This window comes from Belonocnema kinseyi, chromosome 7, assembly GCF_010883055.1.
Source record: "Belonocnema kinseyi isolate 2016_QV_RU_SX_M_011 chromosome 7, B_treatae_v1, whole genome shotgun sequence".
Taxonomy (NCBI): Eukaryota; Metazoa; Arthropoda; class Insecta; order Hymenoptera; family Cynipidae; genus Belonocnema; species Belonocnema kinseyi.
The window spans coordinates 93,806,460-93,831,655 of record NC_046663.1 but is presented as its reverse complement, the minus strand read 5'-3'; the positions used below and the strand labels follow the sequence as shown (position 1 = coordinate 93,831,655).

Sequence of the window (25,196 nt, the reverse complement as noted above, 5' to 3'; positions counted from 1 at the left end):
TAAACGTGAAACTGCTCTCTGGAAAAAGTGTGAAAAATTGCAGTTTTCCTCAGTTTAAAAAATATTTTTTTTTACTTTAGAGCATGCTACTTTAAATTCATTTGAACATAAACCGAGGTGCATTCAATTCCCCGTGGAACTAAAAGAAGGAATTTTTTGTCTCGTGTAGTTTGGAATATGTAGTTTAGAAGATGTCTTAAATTTTGTGATATAGCATATTTCCTGTACACCATAGACAAAAATGGTTGCAATGTTAGTGAAAGCAGACTTAATTGAAAGGAAACTTAATGAAATTTTATATCTCTCATACGTTTGCAATTTGAAGTGTCGTACAATACTCACTTTTATGAAAGTTCGCTTAAAAGTAAGTTTTTTTTATCGCTTTTCTATTGTAATTTGCTTTAAAAGTTGTACTTATAATAATTAAAGTACATAAAATAACATTCTAATCTGAAAAACTTGAATGATTCTTTAAATATGTCCATAAATGTCGAGGGAATGAACTTACAAAAAAAAACTCATTTTTATGAATATATTTCAGGAATTATTAGGTTTTTCAGATTGGCATGTTAGTTTATGCACTATTATTATTATATATTAATATCGCGTTTCTACTGCAGTTTGCAGTAGAAACGCGATATTAAGAAAAAAACCTACTTTTTTACGAACTTTTATGAAAGTGGGTATTTTTCAACATGTTATAACTTTGGACGTATGAGGGATATAAGGGTGATTGCCAAAAAGTTAGACTATTTTAGCCCGCATTATGAATATTTGGAATACATTTTTTGGAGGTTTATCATTCAATAAAAATTCAGCATGACCAGACAAAAAACTTGAGTGGCATACTTTGAAGTAATTTTTAAATATCTCAACTCTAAAATTTTGTACTCTACTCCTGATTTTTGTCTTTTTCAACTCAATAAAGTGATATTTGTGAATTCTAAATATTTAAAATAGGGTGGTAATTATATTTAGCAATAATTAATTCCAGGATTTTTTTCAGAATTCATATTTCGAAAACCAATCCATAAAAATGGTCTTGAAGACCATGTGACGAGTGGGTCACGTGACCAGATTCCTACCTTACCCTCACTTTTTTTATTTCCCAACTTATTTTCACACGAAGCGCCACATCGAGTTGAAAATTTGGGATAATAAATAAGGAGCACTAAGAAAGGTAGGTCTGGTTCTAAATTTCAATATTGATGAACAAAGCAAAAAAAATTATTCACAACAAAAAACTTTTTTCATAATTATATAACTTTAGGACCAGATCCACCATTCTTAGTGTTTCTTGTTAAGTATCCCAAATTTTCAACTCGATTTAGTGTTTCGTGTGATGATAAGTTGGGAAATAAAAAAAGTGGTGGTAAGGTAGGGATCTGGTCACGTGACCCACTCATCACATGGCCTTAATAAGATTTTACAATTTAGCAGGACAAAAAACAATAGAAAAATATAGCAGCACTAAATGTACAAAATACCGAGCAAAATTACTATAAACTAGTGTCATCCATACGATCTAATTATTTTTTGATTGGCTAGAAGAAATTATGCAAATTTTTCATAAAATTATAACTTCCAAAGGTTGTATCTTCTAAACTGTATGAGATAAATATCACTGCCCTGCAAAATTTACTTTTTTGATGCGAATAAGATGACACCTAGTGTTTCCGAATGGATTAATGAGCCCGGAATGATCAAAGATATTTAATGTTTAAATTTTGTTTTCTTTGAAAAATCACAGAGTTTACGTTACAAAATCACGACTTTAGAATTTTTCTACGAAAATATACATAATAACCTGAAAATAAACAATAAAAATATATTTACTCTACAATCCCTCCAACGATTTTTTTCTTTTTGGCATCGAAAAAAACAATTTGCGTAAGAAATCTTAAAGAATATTAACAGGAAGTTAAACTTGAGTATTTTATTTGCATAATTCAGCTTCTACTTTAAGATTTGTAGTGAACACAGAATAATTGCGATAGAGGAATAAAGAAACGTTCTCGTTTGTTTTTACTAATCACATTATGAAAGTTCAGAATTCTTCGAGAGTGACTCAGGCAAGCAAGTTCAGGCAGCATGGTAAAAGTGATTGTTACAGTTACAAAAATTACAATTATCATGCAAATACGTTCTTATTATGATTATTTGTATTTTATCTTTATTTTCTTAACAATTATCACAACTAACCCAATAGGTAATTTAATTGTTTATGCCTACTAGCAAACATACATGCGCGCGATTATTTAAATCTAATGATTTTTGTTTAGAAGCACCAATCTTAGGTGAAACAAACCAATCAAACTAAAAGTTCTTGAAAAATATACACAAAAAAATGTATTTAAAAATACCAATAATTTCTGACAAAAACAATAACATAACATGAGTCAAAATTGTTAGGAATTTTTAATTTTCTTCAAAATATAATGATTAATGTTGGAAATAACCAATTTTCTGTGAAAAACCTCAACATAACCTGAAACTGTTAGAAAATTGAACCTCTTGCCCCAAATATAATGGTTTTTCTTTTAAAATACGATTTTATGATGTAAAACTCTAGCATAACCTACAATTTTTCCAAACTTCTGAAGCTTTAAAATTCTATGATTTTTGTTTAAATATATTAATTTCCGGTAAAAACGCTAACACAACCGAAAGATGTGAATTGCTGAAAAATTCCTAATCCTTAATTCTAAAAAATTGTCATTAAAAATAGCGATTCCCGTTGTAAAACTATAACTCGACATATCGCTTCACCATTTTTCTTATATAAGATTAGCATCATCAATACTTAGTAGTTTTTTTTGGCTTAAGAGGAAAATAATTTTTAATATAAAATAAAAATTTCGATTTACTATTTATTGCTTAGGTTTATTTGTTTTTAGTTTTATATAAATGTAATTTTCCTAAGATCTTGAAAAAAATTCAAAATGAGTTGAAAATTTCGAATATGTCAATTTAAAATTTCAACAAAAAAGCTCATCTTTTACCAAATGATTATATTTTCATTCAAAAAAGATACATTCTTAACGAAAAATGTAATAGTTTATTTTTCCCTTCAGAAAAAATTTTTTTCTAAACAAAAAGCATTCGAAATTATCCGAAAAAAATACAAGTTTTGAACCAAATAGTTGAATCCTCGACCTAAAAAGAATTATTTTCAATCAGTTATATTTTTAATCAACAATGATTGAATATGTTCCAAAACAAACTATGCATTTTTAAACCCAAAGTAAATTTTCAACATGAATTTTTTACCAGAAGAGATGAACTTACACTAAAAGGATGAATTTTCAACCACAAAAAAGACTTTTTAATCAAATTTGAATTTGTAAAGATTGATTGCATTATTTTTAAATGCTGTCCGCAAATTACTTTTTTGTTAGAACAATTAATTAAAAATTTCCCTGGAATATTTGAAAATCATAATTTGTTTAGAAGCATTCAGAAATAATTTTTATTGTGAAATAGAGTTACTTTTTTGATAATTTTGATATACTGAATTCATTTGTGCAGAAAATTTTTAATCTTTCTTAAAATAGATGAATACATGTAACCACATTTAATATGGTTAAGAGATTATGAATAGACAGATGAATGACATGAATAGATGTAAATTGAATTAGACATGAATAGACAAAATCATTTTGACAGTTTCTAAATATTTGGTAAAAACGTTAAGTATGGCACATTGTTGTCTTCATTTTTAAATAATCACTTACCATTTAAATTTTCAGAATTAGAATTTCTCATATGGAAATTATGATTTACAAAATTCGAGAAAATTCAAAAGAACAAACTGAAAGCAGCAACAATATGACATATTCATGTAGTATACAACCCATCAATCAGATTATCGTTATTTACATAGGTGTCTTCAAGCAGTATTTTATTTAATTATGAACTTCGTATTAAATTAAAAATATTTAATTATTTGGTAAAATTCCAGTGCGGAAAAACAAGCAATTATAATTTCTTTTGAAATGGATGCGACACGTATTTGCAGATTTCTTATCTTCGTCAGCAGATGGTGATACAAACGAAAGATATATACTTATCAAAGTACTTTTATGACAAATCGCAACCTTTTTCAAAGGATAAAAATAGTACTTGAAGATTTATTGCCAAACAGAAGTCTTTTCTTTATAAGAAAATTCAGAGTTTAAATCACATGTACAAAAGCAATATAAAATAGGGCTATGTAAGAAAATGTACTCATTACGCCTGAGAAAACGTGGCAAAGGGCGCGACTGTTTAACGAGCAAGCATGCGCAACCGAACTAAAACATACCTCAGATGGATATCCTCAATCGTAAATTGAATATCACAAAAAAATCATCAGAGAGGATGACTGCATCATCATCTAGATTTTTATGAGGTCTTTCTTTCAATATTTTAAGATTACTGAAAATTTCAGAAAAAAATTATCCGCTTTTTAAAATTAGGAGAGGGCAAAATACTTTTTTTTTAATAAAAAATTAAATGGAAAAAATAATGATTTCATTTTAAAAGTAAACAATCTAAATAGATATTTCACGCTATTTCCCCTATTTCCGTCTTCCTTTTTAATATATGTTTTTTAACTGAATTAAAATAAAAATAATTATGGTAATAAATAACATTAAAAATTATAAAAATATTTCAAAGTATTTCAATCTTATAACGACCAGCCATTACAAGAGCTTCGATCGAAAATTACATTTCAATTGAACTCCTTATTCTCTTATCGTTAGAAATATTTTTTTAATATCCTGCTGACTCAGATCTGTTTGAAGTCACCGTTCTACATACGCAAAATTTTCTATCAAGAAAATAAAACTAAAGTACGAGAAAAACACAAATAGAAAACATGATTAAGAGAAACAAAAATATATTGTAAACAAATTTAAATAATTATAATAAAATAAAAATTTCTTCGATTGTTTATAATAATACAAAATATGATGCAAAATCATTTGTTCTGAAAAACTTTAACTAAAAAAAATATAATTTTATTTATTTCTTTGAGAGTGATAGTTTTTCTTAAAAATTTATTTTGCATCATATTTTGTGTTATCAGAAACGATGAAAGCAATTTTTATTTTATTATCATTATTTTAATTTTGTTCAAAATATTTTTTTATTTTTCTTAGTTATGTTTTCTATTTATGTTTCACTCGTATTTTTATTTTGTTTTCTTGGTATCAAATTTTGCGTCATGCAGAACGGTGACAAGACCTGAGTCAGTGAGATATTTGGAAACTATTTCTAAAAGAAGACCGATTTAAAATGAACTGTAATTTTTCGATCGAAGTTCTTCTAATGGCTTGCCGTTATAGGATTGAACTACTGAACTGGAAAGTCATTGATGTTATCGTATTGAACATTTTTCATACACGCGATGTAAAAGACAGGTATAAAATAGTTCTAGAAACCCAGATTTGTTGAAATAAATTAGGGGGTTGAGTCATTCTAACCATTGGCAAGTCACATTTACGGCGATCACATTTGCCGCAAATTACGTTTGCGGCATCTCTCATTCGGAAAAAATGGCAAAAGTGCAGCAAGTTACATTGCAGGTGGAAGGAGTAGGTTTGTACATGACTTATAAAAATTTTGATTTGAATCACAATACGAATTTTATTTTAAAGCGTAAAAGAAAAATTTGATATTACACATATTTTACTATTAGCTCCCCTCCCCCCTCCGTTATGTCCTGGGGAAAATATGTTCTCATCGATCAGTAAGAAGGGAGTTACAGGCAGTTATCGATTTTAGAAGTATCTTTGTTATTTCAGAAAAATATACTTACAAAGAAGAAAGAGATTATTTAAAAAATTATTTTCTCTAATTTTTATTTATTATTTGTTCGAAAGTAAAAAGACAAAATAAAGTAAAAAATTTAGAAAAAGCGCCATCTTCTGGCCATTGTCTAAGAGAACATAGTTAAAAACAATTGTATACGGTTTAAGAAATTATTTTTGTTAACTAGCATTAATTATTACCTCACTAGGTGAAAAGTGAACAAACAGTTTTAAAATTCTGAAAAAAACCGCAAATATCTAGTATTATTATAGGAGAAGATACTTTTGAACAATAATAATTTGTTTAAACAATGTTGAATAGTTTCAGAAAGAAACCGCAACTTTCCAGTATTATTTGAAAACAATATTAATAAAAATAGTACTAAATAGTTTAAACAATTATGTTTGTTAACTTGAATTAAATGTCTCCTAACTCTAATTGAATAGCTGAAAATGTGTTTGAAAATTCGGAAAAAACCGCGACTTTCTAACTATATTCTAAAAGAAAATTTGCTAAAAACAACAATAAACGTCTTTCTTCTCCTGGAAAATACGTATTAAACTGTATGGAACTAACTCAAACTCTAATTGTCATTAAAAAATTTTTTTTGTGGATTCGAGCAAATTTTTGGTTGATATGCATGAAACTTTAAAAAAAATCAAAGCATTTTCGGACCACCTTACTGGGCACCCCAATTTTATATTCTTCCTTCATAAATTGCGAATTACTTTTTTCCATTTGCGTTGCATTATAGTCGATAAATACACTCTATCAACAAAAATGGTTAAAACGGTCGATGACGGATTCTATTTTACATAATCGTTCATGCAGTCGCATTGCTGTAGCATGTGGTCTCAACCATGATTCTGATCGAACTTGAAATCGCATCCACTGATGTGTAAAAACATGCAGACTGATGAAATTGTGGGAAATTCAGATGAATAACTGAATTCTAAAAATTCTTTCGTGAAAGTTCAGAAGTCGAAACTATTCCCAATTACGCTTCGTTTCCTCTAGTTTTAGTAACGGAAAGTCGTTAATTAACGCGCGGTTTCCTTCACCGTTATTCTAGAAATTTCGTTTTGCTTCAGAGAGCGAAATTTATTCCACATGCAGTTATACGAAGTGTCAAGAGGAATCAACAAGTAAAGAAAACAAATCTGTAATTCTGAGTTCATATATTCACTTTGTTTTTCAAACAAAAATTGTATGCGGTTTGTCAATTTTTAAATTTAATTGAATAGAGTTTTTCATGAATAATGTTAGCGGCGTTTCAAAATTACGTCACGATATTTTAAACATTTTTTCTGTCCTCCCCAGCGTGAAGTGATAAATACAAACACCCCCCATCCCGCCTTTTAAGTCAAAACTTTTTCCTCGATTTTATTTTATAAGCGTCTAAATAAACACAACGTATTCAAATATGATATTTTAAAAGACTTTACAGCCTTAAATATTCTCAAAAGATGAGATTGAAGGGGATTTTTTACGAGAATATGGGAATACACTGAACTCTAGATATAAGTACAGTTTCGAGCATGGCTTGCAGTGGCCTTCAACATAAATCCAGGAAGTTAAAAAGTAAACATACAGGGCCCTTTGAACCATTACTGTTAAATTTGAACGCATGTTAACAGATAACGCAACTAATGTGCTGAGGGTACTACCCGTTTTGTCACTACGCTTCTGTTGGTCACGCATGACTGAGATCCGCTTAAATCTCAAATAATTTAGAAAACAGCTGCCTTTTAAACCTAAAAAGATGCATTTTTAAATAAATAGTTCAAAGTTGAAATAAAAAAGACGAACTTTTTAGAGGAAACAGGAAATTTTTAACCAAGGTGGATAAATTTTCAACAGTAAATTTTCTACCCAAAAAGATGAACTTTCTGTCCAAACAGACGAATTTTTTATTCAGAAAAACAAATTTGAAATAAAACAGTCGAATTTTCTAAAAAAGATTGAATATTGATTAAAACCATTTTTTGAAAGATTAAGAAAATGGTTGGGTTTTTAACAAAATAATTAAGTTTTGATCAAAATAGATGATATTTCAACAACAAAATTTAAGTATCAACCAAGCAGTTGCATTTACCATCAAAGAGTTCAACTTTCAATCACAAGAAATAAATTATCAATAGAATGGTTTAGCAAATACTGTGAAACTCTTTTATAGCGCCGATTTTGGGGCTGACGGTGGGTGGAAACTGGATCATTTCAGCCCACTCCGCTTTTGTTTTTTCACGCTTGAGTGCTCGCCTAAGTGACAACCGCAGACCCCGCGCACCCGGCGCAGCTCTTATTACACCTACCTGCGACACGGCGTCAATTCTCTGAAGGGCTATAGAAGGGGGGGGGGGGCTATTGAAGGGTTTAACTGTACTTGAAGTTTTTAATTAAAAAAGATTTTTTTCAATAACAAATATAATAGTTGATATTTCATCCAAATTTTGTTTAGATTTTGAACAAAAAAAGTCCAATTTTATCAAAAAAGATTAATTCTCAACAAAAAATGAAATAGTTGATATGTCAACCAAAATTATGTTTTAATTTCAAGTAAAAAACAGTTACATTTAACCAAAAAAGATGAATTCTCAACTAAAAATATAATAGTTGATATTTCAACCCAAAAAGTTTTTTATTTTTAAATAAGAAACAGTTGAATTCAATAAAAAAAAATACCAATTTTCAATAAAATAGTTAAATCCTCAAAGAAAGCAGATGAGTTTTTAACCAACCTCAATAACCAAAAAATATCAAATTTTTACAAAAAGATGAGTTTTTAGCCGAGAAAGATTTTTTATTTAAGAGAGAAAAACTTAACAACCGAATGTTGAAATCTTGAAGTTAAAATGGCCACCTCTTCACAAAAAAGTTCATTTTCACCCAAAAAGTTCAATTCTGTACCAAAATAATATAATTTGTAACCCATAAAGATGAATTGTCAACAAAGCAAATGATATTTCAAGCTAAAAAGAGGATTTTTCTTTAAAAAAAATAAGTTTTCAACCCGAAAATGGAATAGTTTCATTTGCAGTTCAAAAAATTTATTTTCAGCCAAATAAAAACGAACTTTAAACAAAATAATAAAATTTTTAACGAAATAGATGGATGATCAACTAATAAAATTAATCTTTAACAAAGTAGTTCAACCTTTAGCCAAGTAGTTGCATTTTCAATTACGAAAATTAGTTTTCCGCAAAAAAAGGATGAATTTACAAAAAAGAACGATCAATTTTATTCAACAATGGGATAATTAAATTTTCATATGATAAGTTAATTTTGAATAAAAGAAAAATACAAATATACAAGAAAGTCGTGATATCTCAAGCAAATAAATTAAATTATTAACAAGGTAGTTAAATCTTCAACCAAATGGTGGAACCTTAAATCGAAAGAGATGAATTTTAAACTATTTATTGAATCTTATTAATTTAATTATAATTTAAGTGAAAATAGGAAAAAGGGAAGTTTCTTGAAAACAAGAGAAAAAGAGGAAATCTTAAAAAAAGAAAATTGGAAATATTTAAAAAAAAAAGGAGAAAAGAGGGGGATAGGGGAAAATGTGTGAAGTCTGTATTTAGATCCTAATAAAATCACTAATTTCAATTTCTTTAAGCCCCTCACCTGTCAGTGTCCCATAATTTTTGAATGGTCCCTAAAAAATTTTTCTCATGATATTTTTATTTAATTTAAGATTGAAACACCTAAAGGTTTTCACTCTTATGGAATCACAAAAATGCACAAATTGATTAAATTCAAATTGGACTATCATTAAATTTAAAACTTGTTAAACTTAATTTCTCTAAAAGTATATTCCTTCAAAATGAATTATGGCCTAATTCTAATCTACATAATAATTGTAATCTAAGCGGCCAAAATCAATATTTTATTTTGTAGCGCTTGTTTGTAATTTTCCAGTCTAAAATTTTTCTTTTTTTGCTTTGGAACGAGCCTCTGATAAAATCAACTGTTTCCTGGATTAAACAAGCAAGCGTGCCGAAAATTGCGTGACAAAAAGGAGCAAGGATTTCCTTTTTTTAGGAGTGATCGACGAACAGAATCGCATTTATGTTGGTGATGAAAAAAAAGTCTGGTGGTAGCAAATTATGATTTATCAAAGTTATATAATTTTTGAGGGTTATTAATGGGAATGTTTTGTTCATTCTCGTTCATTATGCACACCGGTTGCCAATTTTGCCATTATCTTGCCGATTCACCAAGGAGAAAATCCTTACAGAGATTAGTTAATATTTGCAGTTATCACTAAAAAAAATATCAACTTTTTTCAAACTTCTTAGTTATTAAAATAGATTCAAATGCAAAAAAACTTTCTGCACTTTGATTTGAGGTCTTATTTAACTTTAATTTTAGTTATTTTAATTATTATAAACGTTTATTAAAGCGTTCGGTAATAAATTTAACTAACTATTACATTTATTATTTTATTTTCAGTGAATGTCAGAGGCACTTGGCCAAAATTTTAGACGAGATGGGCGAGGCGTCTGCTAAAGCCCAAGGACTTAGCAAGTCAATCACCAGTGCATCCAAGTTGAGGAATTCGGATCAAACAGTGTACTTACTGGTAGACAAGGAAGGCAACAAGTAATTTATTTTAATATTCTTATAATTAGCTAAAAATTTAACTAATTTACAATATACGTTACATGAAAGATTAATTCTAAAGACCTCTCAGTGACATCTAAGTACAAAATTTGAGATAGATACATTTTTAAAAGCAAGAATAAACCCTTTCCATATTGAAATCAAAATTGTCTAATTTTCAACGTTTGAATCTAAAATTATTCTATTTGAAAATTATTAAGTTCAAGGCTCAACATTTTCGAACAAATTTTGTTTCTTTATTCCCTGAAAGATCTTTCTTGGTTGAAAATGCAGCTGTTTTCTAAAAAATTGTTTTTACGTTTAAATATTAACTATTGCATTTTTCTCTAAATATTTTAGTTAAAAATTGAACTGCTTGCTTGAAAGTGGAACTTCTTTGTCCAAAATTAATATTTTTGGTTGGTGGTTTACCATGTTAGTTGGAAAACCCTTGTTTTCCTAATCGTAAAGTTAAGTATTTTGATGTAAATTATGTTTTTTTTTTTTTTAAATTAACTTTCACTACTGAAAGTATAATACTAAAATCAAAGTTTTAATAGTAAAAAATACTTCTTTAGTAGAAAATTGAACTATTTGTTTGAAAATTAATTTTCATATTTTTTCAACTGAAAATTAAACTAGCCTATTCTGGGTAGAAAATTAATTTTCGTAGTTAAAAATTCAACTATTTGTTTCAAAAAATTTTTTTTTTCAAGATTAATTACTTCAGTTTTTGTTAAAAATTAATTTTTTAAAATGCAAATTTAACTATTTGGTTGAAAATTAATTTTTTTTACTGCAAATTTTACTTTTTTGTTGAAAATTAACTTTTTTTAAATTCGTATTTGTGGGTTGAGCAGTAATTTCTTCTTTTTTTTTAACTCCTATTTTTTCTTTGAAAATCAATCTGGCTTGTTTGAGAATTTAAGTTCTTTGTTGAAAATTCTTATTATTTGTTTCAATTTAACTCTTTTCCATTCAAAATGTTTTTTGGGGTTTACCAACTATACTCCTTTGGTTAAGAACTCATTTTTAGTTTGATAAATATTCTATTTTTAAGATTAAAATTTTCGATGGAAGATTCATTATTTTAGTTTAAAATTTATTTATTTCATTAAAGATTCAACTATTTTGTTTTGAAATCAGTTTTTTTGTTTTGTTTTGAAAATTATTATATTTTCAAATGCCAATATTTGTATGAACATTAACTTTTTTTAAATTCATTTTTACCGGTTGAAAATTAAACTCTTTTGTTGAAAATTACCGTATTTTTATTTAAAAATTAATCTGTTTTGGTGGAAAATTTTACTATTTTGTCGAAAATTTCTTTTCTTTTGAGAATTATTTTTTTTCGGGAAATTTAATTATTTCACTTTTTGTTCCAAATTTATCTTTTTGAGTTGAAAGCTCAAATATATGAATAAAAGTTCATGTATTTTGTTAAAAATTAGCCTTTCTGAAAATATTTCTTAAAATATATTAATATAAAATTAATTAAATTAAGTTTAGCCAACTTCGCGGCTTTCAAAAAACATGTGTTTGTCATGGAAAAACGAAAGAAAGTTCAACCGATATTTGTGTAAAGTTTATCATGTGAAGTTAATTTTTGTTGCAGATCATCTTTCGTCGAATACCGATGTAAAGCTTATCTTCTGTTTTTTCTGTGTGGTTAAAACTTCATCTGTTTTTTTGTAAATGCAGGTTGTTAATTGTGATTTTGAAAACGAAAAAATATTCGAAAAGAGCGAGATTGCCTAGCAAAGGGGTTTGGGGCTAAATAACACAAGTTGAACGGATCGATGTGGATATGGCTGGCTGGCAAGCTTGACTGCTGAATTACGAACATTTTTTAATACATTTGCATCTTTATCAAATTAAATTCAATCCTATTTATTACTTTACCCCTGTCTCGAAATGAGAAGATGATATTCACATATATATCGCCAGGAAATTTTTTCGAATATTAATAAAAATAATAATAAATTCGTTAAAAAAATTGTATTCAGAAGATCCGCACATGAGGTTTAATCCGTATTTCATATAAGAAAAAATACGTTTCTGTAAATTGTATTCCAAATTGTCAGTATTATGTGGATCGAGATGAAACTCAATATTTTTAGACAATTAGCCATAGAATACGAATCAAAATTCTTGTAAAATAAAAAAATTTTGCTGTAAAATATTCGACATTATTTTTTGAAATTCGAAGAAATTATTTGAAATGTTTTGAAATTTTTATTCAATATTGTTAAAAAAATCTTAAAAAACTTTCTTTTCAAAATATTCAAAATTCTGCGAAACATCTCTTAAACTTACTCTAGTTTTTCTAAAAATTTGGAAAAGTCATTAAAATGTGAAAATGTAGTTTTAGAATGTTTACAATATTTTTGAAATTTTTAAAAACATTTCACAATTTTCTTTTAGAAATAATTCTTCAAAATAAAAAATCATTTGAAATTTCCCATGAATATTGAGAAAAAATGTTATTCCCTTGAAACCTTTCAAAATGCTTAGAAAAGTTCGTTATTCAAAAATTTTCGAAAATTTACATTCGTTTTGAACTTCTTGGAATCTTCTTCAGTTTTAAGAATTTTCTTCTAAAAATAATATTTGTATTTACTATCATTCAGATTTTAAATATGTCGTGGCTACTTTTACCGAAATGCCGTTACGAATATCCGCTTTATTCGGTTCTTTTAGACACTGCCATTTAAAAAACATTTTGTACGATCGAACGGGATATTTTCGGATATGTGGGGTAAATTTGGACATTCCTAAATTTTTCCCAATTTATCCACATGTCCAAAATTACGCCTTTTGACATCCTATTACCAGTCTTTTAATTCATAATTTTATTAATGAGAAAGATGTCTGATACCACAAAATGTCTAGAAACGTCTGGCTATAAAGATAGTGAAGAGTTAAGGTCTACAAAGTGCTTAGCAGACATTTATGAGTCTTTTGTGTCCACAAGGGGTAGAATACAGGCTGGCAGCTCGGCTTGGAGAGTAAAAATAAAAATAAGCAGTTCATTTTCTCTGGCAAATAATTTTAGTAGTAAAAATAAATTATTTAATTTACCTTTCGAACCATTTTATCTAGCACTAGGAGAAAAATAAATAAAATATTTGCAGCCTTTCTTTAGTCTCTTATATCCAATGAAAAATGGACCTGGGCCAAGTATTTTTAACCCCCGGAATTGCGGCAGTCAAGCATTCATTTGTTTTATGAAGCCTCTTCCAATTTTCTATCACAAACAGGAAGCTTTCATCCCTTTTAATTATGTCCGGTTCTAGTTTAGGAGATATTTGCGTTTTTCTAAGGTAAGGTCAACATTATTATTTTTGGATTTGAGTGGAGTTTAATACTAGGAACTGTACTAAATTAATTGGGACTACATTTATATCCAGATAGTAACCGAAAGTAGGTATATCGTATGTTCAAAGAAAAAAATATAACATGGGTGCTTATGGCATTCGCCCAGTTTAAAAGCATTTTTCTAGAAATACAGTTTTTCGATGTTCCAACTTCAAAAATGCTAAGATGACAACATTTTTGTATTTAGAAAATGTTTGTGAATTTTTTCATTTCTCTTTGTTTTTTAAGTTATTATTTCGATGTATCCAATCTATTTTTGGCAGAAATAACTGTAATTATCTCCCCATTTATAAACTTTATATTTAATGATAAAAGCGATAAAACAAAGACAAATTAATCTATTTTCAACATTAATCGATATTGTCATTATACAATGTTTAATACAACATCGTTAAGGGTATCAAAGACGATTTTATTGATCTGCTTTTTTGTCACGGCCATCACAACTAGTTTGCTTAATATAGTAATTCCCTTCCACCTATATACATTCAAGTTTTCTGCTTAGGGGCCGTCCATAAATTATATAACAGCTTGTGGGGACAGTTCAGGCAAATTTTATTATTTATAACAATTATAGTATTTAACGCTAAGTTATAGTAAAACAATAAATTGTAATAACTTTATAAAGTCTTCATATAGTTAAATCAATGATATTTTTTTGTGATTCTGTGAAATATTAAATTTATTAATAAATAAATAGTTAATAAATTTTAATTTTATTAAAAAATTCTATTTTAATGCCCAATTACACTTATTTTGTGGAATTATTTTTTTATACCAAAAGGTTAATCACATATTATTTAATATTAGACGGCACAGAATTCAAGAGTTTACATATATGATTGCCATTTTTTTTGACAGACTTTGCTTAATTCTTATTACTTAATATTATCAGTAATATTCGTGAACTGGCCTGTTCAAAAATATAAACTTATTTGTGCGTAATTTGGATTTACGAACGTTCTGTTTTATTTTACTTTCTTTCCTGACATAATTTACCCATTCTTTTTGCTTTTTCACACACTATTTATAATTATTTACAACTAACACTTAATCGCCATGATCCACCCCCTTGTTAGAGGCTGGGTGGGCACCCACCTGCCGCGCCCCCGGAGTTGGCACCCCTGTTTCTGAAGCTTCAAGTAATTACAAGGGATTTTAATAAACTTTCGAAGAATTTAAAAAACTTAAGGGATTTTAAAGGATTTCAAAGATTAGAAGAGATTTGGAAATATTTCATGGTATTTACAAAGATTTTAGGAGATTTGTAAAGATTGCAAGGACTTTCAACCGATTTAAAGAAATTTCAAAGGATTTTAGACATTTTAGGATACTTTAAAAGATTCGAAAGAATTTTACTAGATTTCAAGTACTTCAAAACGTTTCACAGGAGTTCAAAGATATCGGGGTGTTTTAGTGATTTTAAGGTGTTTTTAAAAGCTTTTGCAACATTTCGAGGAATTGAAAAAAAATTTGAAATAATTTAGGGTATTTTAAAGAATTACAAACAGTTTTTAAATGATTTAACAAATTTCGAAAGATATTAATGATTTTAAGAGGCTAAAAAAATGTGATGCGGTTTTAAAAAGTTTCCCAAAATTTTGGAAGATTTGGAAGAATTTATAGGACTTATTAGAATTCAAAAGAATCTAAAATATTTTCAAGGAAATTTTAACGGATTTCAATTTATTTTATAAGGAATTTCAAAATATTTTAAAGATTTGGAGAAATTTTCAATATTTCAAGCTATTTCCTAACATTTAGAGAAATTTAAAAGTTTTAAAAATTTTAGAATATTTTAAAAATTTAGAGGAATTTCCGTAAATTTTAAATGATTCAAAATATTTTCAGATTTTTTAAAAGATTCTCATGAATTTTGAATAGATTAACATTTTTCGTAAGGAATGTAATTAGATTTCATGTAACTACATGGGATATGAACGGAGTTTATAACATTTTAATTAAATTTTTAAACAATTATTTAGCAGAATTCAGGGGTTTTACAAGATTTGAAAGGATTGGAAATTCTTCAGGGGTTTTTTTTAGAATTTTAAAGAGATTACAAAAATTTCAAAAAATGCTATCGAATCTCTTGTTACTTAATGGCATTTTAAAGAATTTTATAATATTATAATGAAATTTCAAAAAAATATTTCCTAAATTTTGAAAGTATTTAGAATATTTTTCGTTCTTAAAAAAAATATTCATAAATTTTAAAATCACTACTACAATGAGAATCATTTAACACTTTTTAAGTTTATAGGCCTTTGCACATTTAATATTTTTACAATAACTTAACAATAGTGTATTTTTGATTCAAGAGATGAAAATATATATCTATAATATCATATAGAAAATAAAGCGTTACTATTTAATTGTTTAAAAGTATAACTCACATATATAGATTTTTGATTAATTTTTGACAAAAACTATTCAAACAATTAATTTTATTGTTGAGATTGATTAAATAATGAAATTAAATTAAATTAAATTTAGTGAGCGTACTTACCTTATTATTTTGTTCAGTGATAACAAAATTCGAATTCCACCAAACACATCTGTGATGCGAAAAATATAATGATGGAGGAATAAATTCATTCAAACGAAGTTAATATAAATACCACATTCAATGCAATATGCAACACTTTAAATTCCTAATATTTAAAGTCTAAATATATATATATGTATATTAAATTAAACTTTTTAACTTTCGACAAAGTAGTTGAATTTTTTACTAATAAAAAAAATTAACTTTAGAGTAATTATTGAAATATGGAACCAAAAAGATGAGTTTTCCAGCAATAATATTAGTTTTCTATTAAAAAAAACACGATTTATAAATGAATCATAGATATTTTCAACAAAATTGTTAAATTTAAAATTCAAAAGGATGAATTGAGTACAAAACGGTTGAATTTTCAATCCAAAAATATGATTTTCTAACAAGAAAGTGAATTTTATTTTAAAAATATAAATTTTTATAAAAATTATTTAATTTTTATCAATAAAGTTAATTTTGAACCGAATAGTTTAAATTTCGACAACATTTTTGAACCCTCAACCAACAAGACTAATTTTTAATCAAAAAAGACAAACTGGCAATGATCAATTTTCAATTAAAATATCGATTTTTAACCAAAGATGGAAGAGTTACATAGTTGGTTAACAAATATTGATTTTCAACTAAAACGGCTAATCTTACAAAAAAACTCAACAAGAGAGTTCAAACCAAAAGATGATTTTTAATCCAATAGATTGATTTTCTAAAATTGGAGTAGTTAAATTTTCAGCCAAGGAGATGAATCTTCTACAAAATAAATCGAATTTTGAACACATTAGTTCAACTTTCAACTAAGTATGTAGCTGAATTTTTGACCAAAAAAGGGACTTTTTAACAAAATAGTTAAATTTTCAAATAAAAAGATGAATTTTTCCAAGAAGATTAATTTTTTAACAAAAAGTTATTTTTCTACCAAAAAGTTGAACTTTTATAAAAATAAATCAATTTTCAACAAAAAAGTCCATTTTCAACCAATTAGTGAAATTTTTTTTCAATTGTTTAATCCTCCACCGAACATGATTAAAATTTGTATTCTTAGACAAAAAAAATTAATTTTGAATCAAGAAGAACAATTTTCAATACAAAATTAAATTTTACAAAGTAGTTGCATTTTCAACAAAAGAATACAATTTTCAAACCAAATTATAAAATTTTGAACCGCACGAGAATAATTTTGAACCAAAAACATAATAGTAGACTTTTCAACTAAAAGTAGGTTATTTTTAATGTTCGGTCCTCTTAATTTAGTACGCATTTGAGCGAAAAAAACGAGAAAAAGTTGGGAAAGGGGTAAGTTTCTTAACAACGGAGAGAACAAGTATTCTTTAAGATTTATCGTCAGAAAACGTCTTAAATGTTACCTAAGTTCGTAACATTACTTACGCCCCTCCCCCCTCCGACTGTTAACAACCGTATATTTCAACTTGAGCTCCCCCCCCCCCTTTGTATTTTACTTATAACATTCGATCCTGCTGAATAATAAAGTAAAACAGTAATAATATCTTTCTCTATAATTTATTGAACATATTAGCCCTCTTTTTAAACGTATTCTTATGTTGACAACTGCCTTAATTTCAATTCACAAAGTACCGATTTCAATGTACAATTACCCGTTGAGTTATGCATTTGCTTCCTTTATGCCTATATTTTATGCCTATATTATTATTTGGCCCTGTTCAATTCACATGAATAATCAATTAATAGCCTGTGATTAAAGACTTAAAATATGGGTATTTTACAGTGGCTTGGGGAGCGTGGTAGGATTACTGAAAGTCGGATCGAAGAATCTCTTCATGTTCGATGAAAATGGTGCCCATTATCAGTTGCAGCCACGATGTATATTGGACTTTTACATCCACGAATCTCGGCAACGAATGGGGTTGGGGAATCTTCTTTATCAACACATGCTTACCGTAAGTTAAAGATCATTCACTTTTTTTAATGTACATCTGTCGACACACCACGTGTATATTATATGTATAAGAAGGAAAATTATAGACACTTGAATTGTGTCATCGGACATTGGAATGAGCTAAGGGGGTGAAGGTTCTCTTTACAAGGAGGGTAATCTATATGACCCTATAAGCATCGGGTAAAGTTTCAGACTTTATGTCGAATTGTACACTTGTATTGAATTATTTATAGCTTCTATTGCTGTTTACGTTTATATATATTTTATTTGTTCTCAATACAATTTTTCAGAGTGTCTGCTAACCGGAAATACAAATTCAAACCGGAAATCAGGTTTAAAGTTTTAGAAAATACGATATTTTCTCTTAATTGTGATAACGAGTCAAGTTATTGTTTTCAAGTTATTGTCAGTTATTGTTTATTTTTATGAATCCCGTATTTTGAAGTAAATGGCTTGAAACTTTTTGCAACACCTTCTTTCTAGTCCAAAAGTAAAATATCAATGAGGGGAGATCAAAAGAGATTTGTATTTTTGTAAAAAACTGCAAATATAATCACGAAATTATAATCACTATAATGTTAAAATAATAATAGATTTGCATTATTTTAATGAATTTAATATTTAATTATTTTTATAAATTATAATAAATAAATAAAATATCAACAATAGGTCAATGGATTCGTTTTAAGGTCGCGAATAAATACACTACATATAGTATTGTTATATTTTGAATATGAAAAAGTTTTTCTCATATAAGCACAATAAACAACTTCTTTTAAACTTCATTAATTGGTACTTTTAGGTAATGAAAATTTTAGCAGTAGATTTAATAATATAATTATTTTTATTTAACTAATTGTTAATTAATTTTAATATTCAGCAGGTAATTAATTTGGTCATTTTTCGAGCTGAAGACCGGAAGGTCTATCTATCTTTCTATCTTAAAAAATGAAAATAATTTAGACTTTTGTCAATTTGTTAATTATCTTTTTGAAGTGACCTTGAAAAATCTCTTTTGCGAATGTTTTCGAGTATTTTTTCGTTTTTAGCACAGTTTTTTTATCTTTTTCAGGTTACAAGAGGAACATTTTCTGGTGGTGCTCCAAATTTGTTAATTGAATTCTTGATTTTATTTTCAGAAATTCTTCACATTTCTTTTTTATTTCTTAAAACACCGATGTTTTAAAATAAATTTTATATTTTGTGTTCCACATAAGACATATAGATTAGTTATATTAATTCCATACATTTGTATATTACTTCCGGCTATTAAATCAATATTTGTTGAAAGTTCCAGTTCTAGAATTATTATTGTAATTCTTGAAAATAAAAACTAGAAATGTAAATCTTTTTGAGGTTTTCCAAAGTTATTGAGTTAATCGCTTATGTTTATTGATGAAAATTATACTTAAAGGTTCAGTGAAAATTAATAAATTTAGAATATAATCACTTCAGAATTTTCAAAAAAGTATGGTGTCTTACTTATCTGCTTAGATTTAGTTGACATCACAATTCTGTTTTTTTTTCAAACATGTCTTTAATTAATTAATTAATTAATTAATTAATTATTTTTCGTGTATAATTTGCAAAAAAAAATCATGACCGGTGGACTTAACCAGCATATCTATATGTTTTTGGGTAGTTGAATCCGAATCCGGGGTCCAAATAACCGAGTTGGCTCATATTTTTTCGAAAAACGCAAACATAGAGGTAAAATCGAACAAAACAAATGACTGTGAACAAAACAAATGCCAGATCCCGCTCGAACTTCACGTCAAAACAAATGACTGTGAAACAAACAAATGAAAAATCGCGCTCGAACATCATGGTAGTAAAGAGGACAGTGGTGACAATCTCTTTAAGCGTGCTTCTTAATGTGACTTCAGCACAGTTTTAAAAATCATTATCAGTTTCTTTTCTTTTATTTTTTTAAATCACTAGTTTACTATACTATACTTATACTATTACTATAAACTCCCAAATCAAAACAGATCATGTCTTCTAAGCGCTGTTTCAATTCCAATTTATCCTCTTCCACTAGAGCGCATAATTGTGTGGGTGATCCAGATGCATTTTTGCGATTTTCGAAAAAGTATAAGCAAAATTGGTTATTTGGGCCTCGGATTCGAATTCAGCGACCTAAAAGACATATAAATATGTTGGTTAAGTCCACCGGGCGAGAAAATATTTTTTCTTTTGCAAAAATTCACCTGAAAAATCGCTGTTTTTGTCGATTTTACGACTATTTTTTCGTTTTTCAGAAAAAGGCAAGCCAACTTGGCTATTTCGGTACCGGATTCGAATTCAGCGAATCCAAAAAATATAGATATGCTAGTGTAGTCTGTCGGAGAGACCACTTTTTTTGTGTGCCGGTGTTATCAATAGCGACCTAAAAAGTTAGAAAAAGATACATTGTTTCTATAAAGAAAAGTTCTGTTTTATTCTGGGATATAACACTACCGCTAGTGAAAATTAGTAGACATCCTGTTTCTCTTTCCTATAGTATTCCTTTGGAGCCAAACGTGAATTCCTCTTTTTTTTAGAGAATGATTTCAATTGAAAACATTAAACTTATATATTATTTGTTTATGTTTCATTTTCGTAAAGTATGCTCTGATTATTTATTCTTGTCTAGAGAAATTTTTGCTGCAAAATAAATAATATTGAAAAAAAATGTTTTCTTATTAATGGACAAATTTGTGTTTTACTTAAGACGAAATGATTAAATAGAATAGTATCTTTCCAAATACATTCTTTAATTTACATAAGACACTCTCTTGGAATTGTTGGAATGCACGTTGTTTAATCTTCCCGTTAAGAAAGGCTCATTCTAAGAGATTTCTAAACGTAAGACTTTTTTAAAATATAAAATAAATTATATTAAATACATTATATTATATTGACTTTTATATTTATACTTATTACAGCTTATCATTCAGTGAGATATAATCATGAAAAAGCTACTTAATATTTCATAAGGAATAATATTTGTGAGTTCTGATACTGCGGTAGTTTTTATACCCTCGCGGATCGTCACATGTGGTATTAATTATAAAAAAAATAAATAACGAGTATTAAATTATTGCCTTCAAAATCAACATTTTAATGAACAAATCAGAGTTTGCGTGTATCTTCTGTTCTTGTAGTTATTGCATAAAATAGAGCAGTTCGCGTGCTGAGCAAACATCCCGTTGAAATTCGAGTTCCTCACTTCATCTCAATCTTTCAACAATTCATTTATAAAGTAATAAAATCTTAAAAGTTAAAAATCCAATTAATTCGTCTCAAAATCACATTTCATATTTATAATATTTTTATATTATATTTATTCATTATATTTATTCATATTATTATAATTTCAGATATTTTATTTTACCCGGACATCGGTTAGCATTTTTTGCAATGAAATGAATCTAAATAGTACTTGAAACTGATATCTTTGATGTTTATCAAGGTTTGGTTTTTTATATTGATCAAAAACAACCACACTTCTTTTTTGTCTCGCAAAATTTGTTAATTAAAGTATAAAATTATTATGTTGTATGTCATAGTATTTACTATCTAAAAAAAAAAGAAAAGCATTGACAATATTTTTGATAACTGATGAAAATTGATATTTTAATTTCAGAACCAATATGTATATATAATGTTTTTGTATACATCAGACTGTTGAATTTTTGTTAAAAAATACCAGTTTCCGACGTATACCAGTACACATATTTTTAATATTCTTTGAAATCTAATGATTTTTCACTAAAAATACCAATTTTCAGCTTAAAACGCATACATAACATAACCTGAACTTTTTATAATTTGCGATAAAATTCTTTCTATTAAAAATGTACGTTTCTAACGAGAATAGCTAATATAATTTGAAATTCGAAATTTTTTTGAAATTATGTTTTTTGTTTTGAAATACCAACTTTCGATATAAAACAGATATCGATATTTCCAGCGATAATTTGAAAGTTTTAATAATTTAACTCCACAATAGTATTTAAAAATCACAAATGTTTCTCAGTTGTAAGGTTTTTCATTATTTTGCTACCTTATAAAGGAATCTAGAGGAATCTTTTCATAAATTTAAAAATTTCAAAAAAAAATGTATTTGTTCAATTTAACATTTCTTAATTGAAAAATGCTTAGAGCAATGTTCTAAATATTAAAATAAGAAAATATTTATTAAGTTTTTTAGTGCTTTATAATATTTTAAGAATGGGTTTTTTATAGTAAAGCTTTTTCATTAACGTAATTCAAAATAGATGTACAAAAATAAAAGATTATTTGACTCGAGCTAAATCGATTGACCTATAATATTAATAACTTTTATTAAACACTAAGGAAGGTATGGTCAGTCCTGTTTTTTGAAAAGTCGATTTTTATAGTAAAAATCTACTTATTTACATAATTTCAATTTAATGCAAGTATAGAAGAGATTTCTTGATTGAAAACGAACCGATTTAATTATAATACTAATATATTTTATCCAAGATTAACGAAGTTCTGGCCATTTTCAATGTCATAATGTCATAATGTCATAATGTCATAATGAAGAAGCAAAGTGCTCACCACTAAGCACCATAAAACTGTTAACACAAACAAAGCAAAGGGATTATTTGCAAATTTTACTCTAAAAATTTCAAATTTAAGACGTAAAACAACTAGGGGGATGTGGCAAAATTATTACTAATGTAATAATAATAATTTATGATAATGTAATAAAACTAATGTACAAAAAAATCAACAATCCTTGGGGAATAGAGTTGACTTTGTGATAATTTAATATAAAATAATAATTTGAATAAAAACAAATGAACAACTTGAAGATTAATCGAGATATTGATTGGAAAGTCACTCATTTTTGTGTCTCAAAAATTCTATCGAAATATTCATCAGACATGTTTTCAAAATGTTACGCTCTGGTTCAAATTGGGATCACCATCACTTTAATATAAAGATATGAAAAAGATTAAATTGCTCTGTTGTCTTTTTCTTATCAAAGGAAAGATGTCTTTCTTCAATTTTCTTTGCTTCCATAGTGTGAGTTCTACTTTCCACAAAAGATCTTGATTACAGCGTGACAAAAGTGATTATGTGTGAGTAAAGTGGGTGTTACGCTCGAAAGTAACAGAGCAAGGTGACTGAACCCAAACAAGTTGTTTCTATTCAGTTTCATTTCTCTCCAAGAATTTGCTTCACCTACGATCCTATAGTTGTCTAGGATTTATCACCGAGTTCGTAAATAAATAAAATTGAACAAAACATATTTTAGAACAAAATTATCATTGCCTGAAATGTAGGTCGACATTTAATTTCAAATATAATAATTAAAAAAAAATCAATAATAATAATAATCTCACGCAATAAAAAATTTTATTATAATTTGTGATTCTTAGGATAATTTAATGAGTCAACAAAGTTTTATCAAGATTTTCTTTTAATACTTTTTTCTCCTTTTGCAGGAGGAAGAACAGAGGCCAATAAAATTGGCAATCGATCGACCTTCCGACAAGTTCCTGGCTTTCCTGCACAAATATCACGGATTATCCGGAATAATACCGCAGAACAATAAATTCGTCGTATTCGAAGGATTCTTCGACGATGGTATGATGATTTGCTTTCTAATTTATTATTAGAATTTATTATAGAAGGAGCCGTCTACTCAATCAATGCAAATCAATTTCTGTTTTAAGTTTTGCGTCAATTTTTCGCTCAAAAGCATACTTTAAATTTTTTAAATATAAATACACTGGAAGGTCCCCTATAATAATAGTTTTTGGAGTTGCCTTGCACAGTATTGTGCTTCAATACTGTGTTTCTATGGGACCTGGAGTGTATGTTATTTTTCTAATGATTTAATCCGTTGATTAAAAAAAAAAAACATTGATGGACATTAACTTTCGTTGAAATGCATTTTTTGTGCGGTTACACGGGCTTCATCAGCGACGCGCAACGAGAGGCACAGTTGGGGCGAAATGAAAGAAGAAAGTTTAAAACAACTTTTAGAACGTAATTCGAAATTGATTTTAGGTTTTGTTTTTTTTTAGAAAAATTGAGAATTATATTTAGAATTGATATACCCAAGCGATTTTTGATTTTCTCGCGAGTTTGTCATATTATAAACAAATTATAGTATTAAATAGTGAATGTTATCGATTATTTAATAATATTATAGACAAATATTTTTTCATATTTTTTCATTATCTGCAATTTAAATTTCCAATGATGTTTATTATTAATAAAAAATTTAATTTAATATTATTAGTTAATTTTATAAACAAATACCCAGTGTAGATTTTTAAAAGCAGTAAGGAATAATTTTTATGTTAATTATTGTTAAATGATGCTACCAGTAAATCTTAATAATAAAATTTTTTCATTTGATACTCTTTCTTAATTATGTAAACAAATAACTAAATATTACTGGCAATATAATTTAGGGAAAATTAAGAAAAAAAACTATTTTTATCTGTGTATAGATGCCCACAGTATTTCTAAATGATTTATTTTTACTTTTTATATTATTTGTTTACAAAATTAACTTTTTTGATAAAAGAAAGTAATTTCATCTTCAAACTATTACTTTAAAAAGTCCGCCCCAGGAACGGCCCATTCAAGGACCGGAAGTCGGTATTACACCGAAAAACCATGTTAGAAGTTGAAAAGCCAGAGTCTGGCCCAGCAATGGAACTTTACTGGGCTCGAAGTCAGTATTATTTTGGTAAACCAGGTTGGTAGTCAAAAAGCCAGAGGCCGGACTAGTAGCGGCCCAAAAATGGACCAAAAGTCGATATTACTCCGACAAACCATGTTAGAAGTAGAACAGCTAGAGTCCGGCCCAGAAATTGCACTTTACTGGGCACGAAGTCGTTATTATTCTGGCAAACCAGAAAGTCAAAAAGCCAGAGTGCCGCCCAGGAACGGTCTATCAAAGGATCGAAAGTC

The 25,196-nt window shown here is 27.6% G+C and overlaps 1 protein-coding gene across 2 annotated transcripts in view; it reads left to right on the top strand.

Annotated features, from left to right (window-relative positions):
* The window catches only part of LOC117177553 (alpha-tubulin N-acetyltransferase-like), a 62,432-nt gene that overhangs the window by 7,429 nt on the left and 29,807 nt on the right, over window positions 1–25,196 (top strand). For both annotated transcript variants that reach the window (XM_033368355.1, XM_033368354.1), the window contains 3 exons: window positions 10,252–10,401; window positions 18,081–18,252; window positions 23,714–23,855. In XM_033368355.1, the coding sequence (XP_033224246.1) occupies window positions 10,252–10,401; window positions 18,081–18,252; window positions 23,714–23,855 (464 nt within the window). The remainder of the gene's footprint in view (window positions 1–10,251; window positions 10,402–18,080; window positions 18,253–23,713; window positions 23,856–25,196) is intronic.